Raw genomic sequence first — 12033 nt, 5'->3', positions numbered from 1 at the left:
ATTAGGATATGCAGGCAACTTGTACAAAGATTATGTCTTTATGGACAAATCTTTTGTAGTTTTTAATAAAGAGTTTAATTTTAAGGTGAAAACACATGTGAAATCGACTTCACGTGAAATTGATATTTGAGAGTCGTTAGATGAAAATTTAGTCAAATCGTCTAACGGCTCTGAAATATCAACTTCACGTGAAGTCGACTGTATCTGAGTTTTCACCTAATTTTAATGCAAAGACAGTGTAGTCATGCAATAATTACAGTTGCACTCTCAGATGAATATAAAGGAAAAGTTTAGGGCCAGCAACTTTATTAAATTCTGGCCAATATGTAACCAGCAAAAAAAAAGTGAATAAGGAACATCATTGATGACTACTTAATGGCTATAAATCACAAAAATTGCTGCTCCCTAACACTTCTTGAATATAAAAAGTAGTTATTTTTATTAATGTAGCGTTATGCGATTAGATATACGTGTAAAACTGTTTCATATTGATAATACATTAATAATATGAATATGTGCTAAAATATTTACACCTATTAATAATTATTTATAAATTAATTTTTAAGAAAACTATTTAAAATATACTTTAAATATAATTCAAGAATGTATAAAAATGCGTTTAGTTTGTCTTTTTTGTTTATATAAAGTTTTAAAAATAGAAGATATAGAAAATAAAAAAAGAGTCTAAATGTTTTTGCTAGTATTATGGTGGTCCCATGGAGAGAGGCTTTACAGCGAGCTGCATAGCTGCCACGATATTATGATATCTCTCTCCAGTCTCCAGCAGCCAGCAGTGCAGTGCAGTGCAGGCCTCTAGCTCCTTCCTACCACTTTGGATTCTTGTGGTTCGAACCGATTATATTATTCAAATATTCTTCATTATAATGTTGTTAGTAAAAGACACTTGTTACAAGCAATAAAATAATTGCAACACCATGCTCGTCCGGCTTTCTCTTTGTCAATAAGGATTCTCTGCATTGTCTTCATCATCACATAAGCTGTAACATTTTTCAGCTTTTAATTACAAGACAACATACAAGATTATCAGTAGTAGTAACCTCATCAATTGTCACACACATTCTGGCGTTTTAAAATTATATGTAAATCTAGAACATGTTTGATAAGCTATAAGTTACAATGCAATTAGTCATTGATTACTCATGCAGAGGTGCTCTTTAACTTGCTAAATAAAACACCAGTAGCTTAATAGTATTTTTCAGACAGTTTTTTAACGAGTCATAATCAGTTGTTCATGCAAAGTGAAGACCCACTTTAATACATCTCAGAATTTTCTTAGCACAAAATCGGTTACCTATATATTTTTTGTTGTCAGCGTATCTCCCAATTGGACAGATTGAGGACTAATCTGTCGCTGAGTTCCACCCTCTTAGTATAAAGAAATTGGGCTTGTATTGGTTCAAATTTAAGAAAAAAAAAAAGAAAAACAAGTGTTGGTCTTCTAGAACAACAATACTAAGGAACTAAGAGGGTATCAACAAAAAATCAGCCAAAAATTAGCCAAATGCATTTGGGTGAATGATGTTTATACTAGGCATTAGGATGTTTTTTCTACTAAGTATTTTTAGAATATCTTTTTCATACTAAATGGATGTTCTTTTATATATTTTATAACTTTTTTTAAATACTAAGAATCAGAATTGTTGGAAGCAGAGTTTCGTGATTCCCGCCCCTAATTCTCTAATGTATCATTCAGAATTTTAATTTGATGTGAGAAGCAATCAATATCAAATATTATAAATTAAAAACAAATAAATTAATTAAATATAATTATAAATTACTTAAGTTGCTTATTTTTGACTGATCACCTCTTGGTTTTATATATTTTCCCTTCTAGAATTAAAGAGTGCTTTGCTTTTTTATTTTTTGGGAATGCATCTCGTTTTATTACTCGCAGTTTACAAAACAAAGTGTGAGTTACTCTTTTTTTTTTATAACTACTTTTGGACGGGCCTAACTATTTTAGTTGGTGAGCAAGGAGAATGCATTTCAACGAAGAAGGTTTCTGTAAAAGCCCAATACAATAATAGCCCAACATGATAATACTATCTCCTTTACTTGACAGTTTACACCTATCATCCTGTTCCTGTGAGTAACAAAGAAGTTATCATCCATAATGAATGGCGCTCACTAGAGGAAGAAACTTTCCACAGCTGCTGGAGAAATACACAAGTCAGTCAAGTGTCCCTAAAATTCCACATCCATAAACACACGTCAGTCAAGTCTCCCTGAAATTCCACATCCATAATGGCTTTCCAACCACAAGAGTAGGAGATATGATTCAGTTGGTCTTGCATGAATGACTTGTATGGTAATCGTAATCTTGCTATATATACACAGCTTAACAAAGAAGCGAGATATGAACCCTAATTACAATTCAGGTTTGCTTTCTTTAATTAATCAATGGATAGCAATAATACACTTTGGAAGAGGAAATATGTGTTTGCAATGATGCTGAGCACATTATGCGTGATGTGCAGTTGTTGCAACGAGAAAGATAAAGAAATGCTGTTGAAGTTCAAAGAAGGAGTCACTGATTCATCGGGCCTCCTATCTTCATGGCGGCAGGAGCAAGATTGCTGCCAGTGGAAGGGAGTCAGTTGTCACAACATCACTGCCAGAGTCATACACCTCACTCTCTCGTGTGATTATTATGATGCTAAAGAAGATGAAGAATATAACTCGCAGAAATGCCTTACAGGTGACATCAATCTCTCTCTGTTAGACATGGAATACTAGCAACATTTGGATCTGAGTATGAATGACTTTTCAACTATCTCATCTGATTCCACTGTCAACTCTACAACTCTCAATTATATCAATCTATCAATCAACAAAAATCTTTTTATTAATAGTCTTGAGTGGCTCTCTCGGATTTCCTCTCTGGAATACATAGACCTCAGTAACATTAATCTTCACATGGAATCTAACTGGCTTCACTTTGTGACGGTGCTTCCATCATTGGTGGAGCTCCACTTAGAAGGCTGTAACCTTGAAAGCATAAGTCCATCTCTTGGCTATGCTAATTTTAGCACATCACTTGAGGTTATTGATCTTTCCAGAAATTCTTTTCACTCAGAGTTGCCTAAATGGATATTCAATCTTAGTTCTAGTGTCCTTGTGATGATTGACCTTTCAAGTAATCATTTTATAGGCCAGCTACCAAATACGTTGCCAAAACTTCATTCCTTGAATTTGCTTTACTTGTCTGGTAATTACTTAAATGGCTCAATTCCACATTGGATAGGCCAACTTCAGTATCTTACTGCCCTTTCCATTGATGTCAACTATTTTTCTGGATCTCTTCCTACAAATTTGGGAAATTTGTCATCCCTAGAGTCCTTGATGGCAGAGGAAAATCTCTTCACAGGGGTTGTGTCTGAAAGAAATTTTGCAAGACTGAAAAATTTAAAATTATTGTATTTGGAATCACCAAATATCATCTTTGATTTTGATCCCAACTGGATACCACCTTTCCAACTTGAGGAGCTGTATCTAGGACCACTCTACCCTACACTTCCTCAATGGTTATACACACAGACATCTCTCAATGATCTCATCATTGGAAACTCAATGATCTCGTTTGAAGCTGATGATAATAATGACAAGTTTTGGAACTTTGCATCCACAGTTGTGTTTCTCCATTTGTACAACAACACAATAGAAGGGGACTTATCACAAGTGTTGCTGAATTCCAGCAACATAATTCTGTCATCAAATAATTTCAAAGGTGATCTACCTCGACTCTCATCCAATGTTGTTTTCTTCGAGCTACACAACAGTTCCCTATCAGGATCCATCTCTCATCTCTTGTGCCATAGCAAGAAAAGCAACAATAGGTTGCAGTACTTGGACATTTCAGATAATAATTTATCTGGAGGGCTAACAGACTGCTGGATGAATTGGAAGTCACTGGTTCATGTTAATCTGGGAGGCAACAATCTTGTTGGCAACATACCCCCATCAATGGCCTTCTTGTCGAATCTCACTTCACTGCACCTACATGAGAATAACTTGTCTGGGGACATATCATCTTCATCACTTCAGTATTGTCGCTCCTTGTCCATCCTTAATGTCCGCGAGAATAGCTTCTCTGGAAACATACCAAAGTGGATGCCACTAAGTACAAAGATCCTCCAGTTAAGGTCCAACAAGTTTGTTAGTAACATTCCCTCACAGATATGTCAAATGCCTTTCCTCATTATTTTGGATCTTGCATATAACAGAATCTCAGGACACATACCCAAATGCCTAAACAACATCACATCCTTTGTTGACATGCACTATTCAACCAGTTGGATTTTCTATAATTTCTTTGATGGGGAGCTCCCATTTACAGACATAGACAATCTTATATTGCTAGTAAAAGGTCAACAATCAAATTATGGTTCAAACCTGAAGCTGGTGCGCATTGTTGACATTTCAAGTAATAACATGACAGGAACAATGTCTCCACAACTGTTCAGCCTCTCCCAGTTGCATTTCTTGAACCTATCCCATAACAGGCTAACAGGAACCATACCAAAAGAGATTGGAAATATGAGACAACTGGAGTCTCTTGATTTGTCCAAAATGAATCACAGAAGATCCTGAAGCATGTCAGTTTTCCTAGTATTTGACCTGTCATCAATTAACTATGACAGCAATGATCGTAATAGAGATTGGAAATATGAGACAACTGGAGTCTCTTGATTGTCCAAAAATGAACTCACAGGAGAGATTCCTGAGAGCATGTCCAGTTTGTCTTTCCTCAGTAATTTGAACCTGTCATTCAATAACTTGAGAGGCCAAATCCCATCAGGGACCCAACTTCAGAGCTTCAGTGAGCTTAGCTATATTGGGAATGCTGATCTTTGTGGACCTCCCCTTCCCAAAAACTGCTCAAATCATGGCGATGACACAAAGACTTTGGGTGAGAATGATGATGATGGTGTTGAATCAGATTTTCTGAGCTGCCTCTATATGGGCTTAGGAGTTGGCTTTGCTTCAGGCTTTTGGGGAGTTTGTGGTGCCATTTTCTTCAGTCGCAAGTGCAGACATGCTTACTTCAGATTTCTGTATGACTTGAGAGACCGATTTTATGTCCTGCTGCTCACAAATTTCAACTCCCTTCACTGATATCCAATTCTCTGCAGGTAACCTCTTAATTATCGCATAACTAAATATATACTCCGTATTTTGTTGTTTTGTTACCATCTAACATACATATTTAAAAGGTAAATGTTTTCAGTTTTATTTTCTGTTATATAGGGAAATGCACTCTTACGAACCAATTATATTTATTTCTTTGATTAACTTCCACAAATGACTTGAATGGGTAGAGATTTTTTAAAAAAAAAATTCTTATCTTTGCAGGTACTTTTTGAAGAACATAATACATAAGATCTCATCAGCTGCACCTGCCATAAAGATCCAGCAGATACTTCATGCAGTGTATTGCGCTTACAGTATCACTAGCTAATTATTGAATCCCAATGTCACTTTTATATTCTAAAATAAAGCCTAGATATAGTTTCTTGGTTTTGATGCAGAATATTGTTTCTCTAATCATTTTTGTAATGTTACTTACTGGTATGTGATGCATTAATTATATATATAGGTCACAAGGATTTGTTTCTAGTGTGATGGTTCTACATAGATATTCCAAGTGATGATTGTTTTCTTATTAATAGTTTGTGCTTTGCTATAAGCTACTGCTTTGTGTGTACAAGATAATAAGTTAACAACTAAGAAGGAAATAGTATCTCTTAATTTCACACCAGCTAAATGACAGGAAATAAAGAGTTAATATTCTTTGAATGTATGTATAATAATTTATCAACTCAGTAAAAGTGTTGCAATTTGCAAAGCACTCCTTAATAAATTCTCATGGTTCAATATTCACTTATATTTATCTTTAGTTATCTCAATCAACTCTTGCAAATTTGGATTATTTCAATCTAACTCTTATTTAATTCTATATAAAATGTTAGGAATAAAATTAAAAATTTTTAAGAATAATTTTGACAAAAATCGAAAATATTAAGGATAAAATTAAATAAATAAAAAACGTTAGAATAAAATTAAATAAAATTAAATATTAAAAATATTTTTAAAGAAATCACAAAAATTAAAGACAAAAAATATACTTTTATTTATTTATTTGTTTTGTTAGGATAAAAGTGAGACCCACTTTAATACATCTAAGAATTTTCTTATCACAAAATGTGTTACATGTTTTGGGAATGTATCTCATTTTATTACTTGCAGTGTACAAAATAATGGGTGATTTATTTGCTGTTGTTTTAAACTACTTTTGGACAAGTCACCAAAAAAAAGAGTACTTTTGGACGGGCCTAACTATTTAATGAAGAAGCTTTCTGTAAAAGCCCAATAAAATAAGAGCCCAACATGGGAATACTATCTCCTTTACAGTTTACAGCTTTTCACCTATCATTCTGTGCTGAGTAATTTGTGCATGCAGCAACTCATTGGCCAGCGGTAGACTCTTAAATGGAGTTCAGATTCCCGACGGATTAGTCCTTAACCAGTCCTTAACCTGGGTTGGGGAATACCGTTTGAGTAAACCAAAGAAAAAAAAAATCCTGTGCTGAGTAACAAAGAAGTCATCATCCATAATGAATGGCGCTCACTAGAGGAAGAAACTTTCCACAACTGCTGGAGAAATACACAAGTCAGTCAAGTGTCCCTAAAATTCCACATCCATAATGGCTTTCCAACCACAAGAGTAAGAGATATGATTCATTTGGTCTTGCATGAATGGCACCTATCGTAATCGTACTCTTGCTATATATACATAGCTTAACAAAGATGCGAGATATGAACCATAATTATAATTCAGGTTTTCTTTCTTTAATTAATCAATGGATAGCAATAATACACTTTGGAAGAGGAAATATGTGTTTGCAATGATGCTTAGCACATTATGCATGATGTGCAGTTGTTGCAACGAGAGAGATAAAGAAATCCTGTTGAAGTTTAAAGAAGGAGTCGCTGACCCATCGGGACTCCTATCTTCATGGAAGCAGGAGCAGGATTGCTGCCAGTGGAAGGGAGTCAGATGCCACAACATCACTGCCAGAGTCATACACCTCAGTCTCCGGTGTGATTATTATGATCCTGTAGAACTTGTAGAGCATGATAATTATTATTTGCAGAAATGCCTTACAGGTGACATCAATCTCTCTCTATTGGATATGGAATACTTACAATCTTTGGATTTGAGATTCAATGACTTTGCAACTATCTCATCTGATTCCACTGTCAACTCTTCAACTCTCAATTACATTGATCTATCATACAACAAATACCTTTCTATCAAGAGTCTTCAGTGGCTCTCTCGCATTCCCTCCTTGGAATACATAGACCTCAGTCACATTGATCTTCACATGGAAACTAACTGGCTTCACTTTGTGACGGTGCTTCCATCATTAGTGGAGCTCCACTTAGACGGCTGTAACCTTGAAAGCATAAGTCCATCTCTTGGCTATGCTAATTTTAGCGCATCACTCCAGGTCATTGCTCTTTCCGGTAATTCTTTTTATTCAGAGATGCCTAAATGGATATTCAATCTTAGTTCTCATGTCCATCAGATTGACCTTTCAAGTAATTATTTTATGGGTCAGCTACCAAATACGTTGCCAAATCTTCATTCTTTGATTAGCCTTCAATTGCATGATAATTACTTAAATGGCTCAATTCCAGATTGGATAGGCCAACTTCACTATCTCACCACATTTGAAATTGATAACAACCATTTTTCTGGATTTTTTCCTACAAATTTGGGAAATTTGTCATCCCTAGACACCTTGACGGCACACAGAAATCTCTTCACAGGGGTTGTGTCTGAAAGAAATTTTGCAAAACTGAAAAATTTGAAATTCTTGTCTTTGGTATTACCATACATCACCTTTGATTTTGATCCCCTCTGGATACCACCTTTCCAACTTGACAAGCTGTACATTGGACCGCTGCACCCTACACTTCCTCAATGGTTATATACACAGACATCTCTCTATTCTCTCATCATTGAAAACTCAGAGTTCTTGCTTGAAGCTGCTGACAATAACAAGAAGTTTTGGAGATTTACATCCACAATTCAGCATCTAGATTTCGACAACAACACAATAGAAGGGGACTTGTCAGAAGTGGTGCTGAATTCCAGCATCATAGAGCTGACATCAAATAATTTCAAAGGTGGTCTACCTCGACTTTCATCCAATGTTGTTTTCTTCCAACTATACAACAGTTCTCTATCAGGGTCCATCTCTCATCTTTTGTGCCACAGCAAGAAAAGCAACAATAAATTGCAGTACTTGGACATCTCTGATAATAATTTATCTGGAGGGCTAACAGACTGTTGGATGAATTGGAAGTCGCTGGTTTATGTTAATCTGGGAGGCAACAATCTTAGTGGCAGCATACCCCCTTCAATGGCTTTATTGTCGAATCTCACGTCACTGCATCTGCATGAAAATAATTTGTCTGGGGACATATCTTCTTCATCACTTCAGTATTGCCGCTCCCTGTCCATTCTTAATGTCCGAGAGAATAGCTTCTCTGGAAACATACCAAAGTGGATGCCGCAGAGTATAAGGATTCTCCAGTTAAGGTCCAACAAATTCATTGGTAATATTCCCTCACAGATATGTCAAATGCCTTTCCTCATTATTTTGGATATTGCATATAATAGAATCTCAGGACATATACCCAAGTGCCTAAACAACATCACAGCTTTTGTTGACATGCATTATTCAACCAGTTGGATTTTCTATGAATTCTTTGATGGAGGGGCTTTCTTTATATACAGAGACAACCTTATATTGCTTGTAAAAGGTCAACAATCGAATTATGATTCGAGTCTGAAGCTGATGCGCATGGTTGATCTTTCAAGTAATAATTTGACAGGAACAATGTCTCCACAACTGTTCAGCCTCTCTCAGTTGCATTTCTTGAACCTATCCCATAACAGGCTAACAGGAACCATACCAAAAGAGATTGGGAACATGAAACAACTGGAGTCTCTTGATTTGTCCAAAAATGACCTCACAGGAGAGATTCCTGAGAGTATGTCCAGTTTGTCTTTCCTCAATAATTTGAACCTGTCATTCAATAACTTGAGAGGCCAAATCCCTTCAGGGACCCAACTTCAGAGCTTCAGTGAGCTTAGCTATATTGGGAATGCTGATCTTTGTGGACCTCCCCTTCCCAAAAACTGCTCAAATCATGGCGATGACACAAAGGCTTCGGGTGAGAATGATGATGATGATGGTGATGAATCAGATTTTCTGAGCTGCCTCTATATGGGCTTAGGAGTTGGCTTTGCTTCAGGCTTTTGCGGAGTTTGTGGTGCCATTTTCTTCGGTCGCAAGTGCAGACATGCTTACTTCAGATTTCTGTATGACTTGAGAGACCGATTTTATGTCCTGCTGCTCACAAATCTCAACTCCTTCCACTGATATCCAATTCTCTGCAGGTAACCTCTTAATTATGGCATAACTAAATATATACTCTGTATTTTATTATTTTTGTTACCATCTAACATACATATTTAAAAGGTAAAATGTTTTCAGTTTAATTTTCTGTTATATATGTACATGCACTCTTAGGAACCAATTATATTTATTTCTTGGATTAAGTTGCACAAATGACTTGAATGGGTAGAGATTAGAAACAAAGAAGTTTAATTTCTTATCTTTGCAGGTTCTTTTGAGAAAACATAATACATCAAGATCTCATTAGCTGCACTTACCAAAAAGATACAGCAGACTTGTGCTATTTTAGCATGTATCAAGTGTATTGTCATTACAGTATCACTAGTTTATTAATGTAGCCCAATTTCACTTTTATATCCTAAAGAGAAAGTAGCGTAGATATAGTTTCTTAGTTTGGATGTGATGCATTAATAACTAGGATTTATTTCTAGTGTGCTTGTTCTACATAGATATGCCAAGTGACGATGTTTTCTTACAAATAGTTTGTGCTTTGCCATAAACTACTACTATTATGTACTAGATAATAACTAAAAAGGAAATAAAGGGTTAATATTGTTTGAATGTATGTATAATAAATTATTAATTCAGTAAAAGTGCTGCAAACTACTCCTTAATAAATTTTCATGGTTCAATATTCATCTTTTCTTTTTTTTTTTTTGGTTTTACACAACACATACTCACTCACACAGCTTTTTTAGCCGCCAACAAATTCTCAACTATGCCATTACCTCAGCTTTTTTAACATCATCAACTGTCACAGCACCTTCTGGCGTTTTAAAATTATATGTAAATCTAAATCTAGAACATGTTTGATAAGCTATAAGTTATGATGCAATTAGTCATTGATAAGCTATAAGTTATGATGCAGAGAAGCTCTTTAACTTGCTAAATAAAACACCAGTAGCTTAATAGTATTTTTCAGACAGTTTTTTAATACTGAAAAATTTGAAATTCTTGTCTTTGGGATCACCAAACATCACCTTTGATTTTGATCTCCAATGGATACCACCTTTCCAACTTGAGAAGCTGTCCCTTGGACGACTGCACGCTACACTTATTCAATGGTTATATACACGGACATCTCTCTATTTTCTCATCATTGAAAACTCAGAGTTCTTGCTTGAAGCTGCTGACAATAACAACAACTTTTGAAGATTTACATCCACAATTCAGCATCTAGATTTGTACAACAACACAATAGAAGGGGACTTGTCAGAAGTGTTGCTGAACTCCAGCATCATAGAGCTGACATCAAATCAAATAAAATTTGATCATCTAATATTTAGTATTAGTTTAATTAAAATTTTATATTATTTTTAATTATTTCATCAACATAATTATATAACTAACAAAATTTTTGTTCCGGGGCTTACCTAGAACCGGACGGTGGTTGGGCTTGTCTGAGACCCAAGCGTTGGAGGAGTGTGGTCTCCGACTTGGTTTACGTCTGGGAGTCGCCTCCGAGTTGTGTGTTCCAAGAGATGGGGGGTGGTACCTGCAAAGACACTCCGATGCCTAAGTCAGCATGGGATTAAGCAGGTTTAGAATGTATTGGAACTTAGAGATACCTGAGGGGTGTCAGGGTATTTATAGTGGTGATCCAATAACCACCGTTGGAGTAGTGCCACCTTTTTAGGTGGATAACCGTCCCTTTTATATAGGGATTGTTGGGATATGACTTCTAGAAGTGGTTAGAGAGATTTTAGGGGCAGTTACTTATTTGAATAAGTGTTATCTGCCAGCTATCTCTTGAGCCCGACTTCTTTGGAAAGAAGTCTGTGTTGAGTCCGACCTCTTCTAAAGAGGTCGGTAAATAACGAAGGTCAATCTTTGGATTGGGCCTTTTGGTGTATTTGGACCTGAGCCTTAGTGTTGGGCCAGTGTATGAACAGTGCCCCTACTCGAGTTCAATCTCTTTTTCTTAAGAGTTGGATTCGAGTATTTAAACTCGGGCTTGTAGGCTCTGTATAATTGGTTTTAGCACATCTTACTTAACCAAAGAATATTTCTTGTCCTAGTTTCGTACAACTCGTTCAATTCGAGTTGTTTTGAGGATACATGACTTGTTTTAATACAAATCACCTTTCTGAAACTTATTCTGATTTCTTACGACTTGTTTTGATACAAATCGTTTATTTCAAAACTCGTATTTTTTAGTATAACCTTATCTTGCTCGTTCGATGCGAGTAGTTTTAAGGTCTTACGATTTGTTTCATTTCAAATCGTTTAATTAAAATGTGGCTATTTCTTGATCTAATTTCATACAACTCATTTAAAATCGAGCTGTTTTTTAGGACTTCACAACTTGTTTCAAGTACAAATTGTTTATTTTGAGTCCTTTTAAACTATCAGATCATCTTTATAACCATCGGACTCCGTTGCTTTATCCATTATGCCCCTGCTCGAGGTCGAGCTTTATGAAGTCGGACTCGAGCAATCAAGCAGAAAGGATTTTCGAATGAAGCCTTTTTTTGTTGAACTCATTCATTCTGAGTTTTCTAGATGACTTGTTTTTTATACA

The 12033-nt window shown here is 35.7% G+C and overlaps 3 protein-coding genes across 4 annotated transcripts; all 3 read left to right on the top strand.

The window, feature by feature from the left end:
• The first annotated feature begins 2100 nt into the window (after positions 1-2100).
• Positions 2101-5637, top strand: LOC112701693 (receptor-like protein EIX1). Of its 2 annotated transcripts, XR_011864281.1 has the most exons (4): positions 2101-2399; positions 2499-4571; positions 4703-5153; positions 5374-5637. XR_011864281.1 is itself a non-coding variant. In XM_025752421.3 (2 exons), exon 2 carries the CDS (start codon positions 2776-2778, stop codon positions 4609-4611), a length of 1836 nt encoding a protein of 611 aa, XP_025608206.1. In that variant the 5' UTR covers positions 2101-2399; positions 2499-2775; the 3' UTR covers positions 4612-4620. The 2 variants fall into 2 exon arrangements, 1 of the variants encoding a protein (XP_025608206.1); XM_025752421.3 differs by lacking the exons at positions 4703-5153; positions 5374-5637 and having other exon boundaries at positions 2499-4620.
• Positions 4750-5136, top strand: LOC140174428 (receptor-like protein EIX2). The gene has a single exon (XM_072198889.1). The coding sequence runs from the start codon at positions 4750-4752 to the stop codon at positions 5134-5136; it is 387 nt and encodes a 128-aa protein (XP_072054990.1).
• A 968-nt stretch (positions 5638-6605) lies between the features above and the next one.
• On the top strand, positions 6606-10073 carry LOC112703723 (receptor-like protein EIX2). The gene is made up of 2 exons (XM_025755297.3): positions 6606-9493; positions 9721-10073. The coding sequence occupies exon 1, from the start codon at positions 6882-6884 to the stop codon at positions 9474-9476; it is 2595 nt and encodes an 864-aa protein (XP_025611082.1). The 5' UTR covers positions 6606-6881; the 3' UTR covers positions 9477-9493; positions 9721-10073.
• The last annotated feature ends 1960 nt before the right edge of the window (positions 10074-12033 follow it).

The sequence above is a fragment of the Arachis hypogaea genome, chromosome 7, assembly GCF_003086295.3.
Source record: "Arachis hypogaea cultivar Tifrunner chromosome 7, arahy.Tifrunner.gnm2.J5K5, whole genome shotgun sequence".
Taxonomy (NCBI): Eukaryota; Viridiplantae; Streptophyta; class Magnoliopsida; order Fabales; family Fabaceae; genus Arachis; species Arachis hypogaea.
This window is presented reverse-complemented; position numbering and strand designations above follow the sequence as displayed.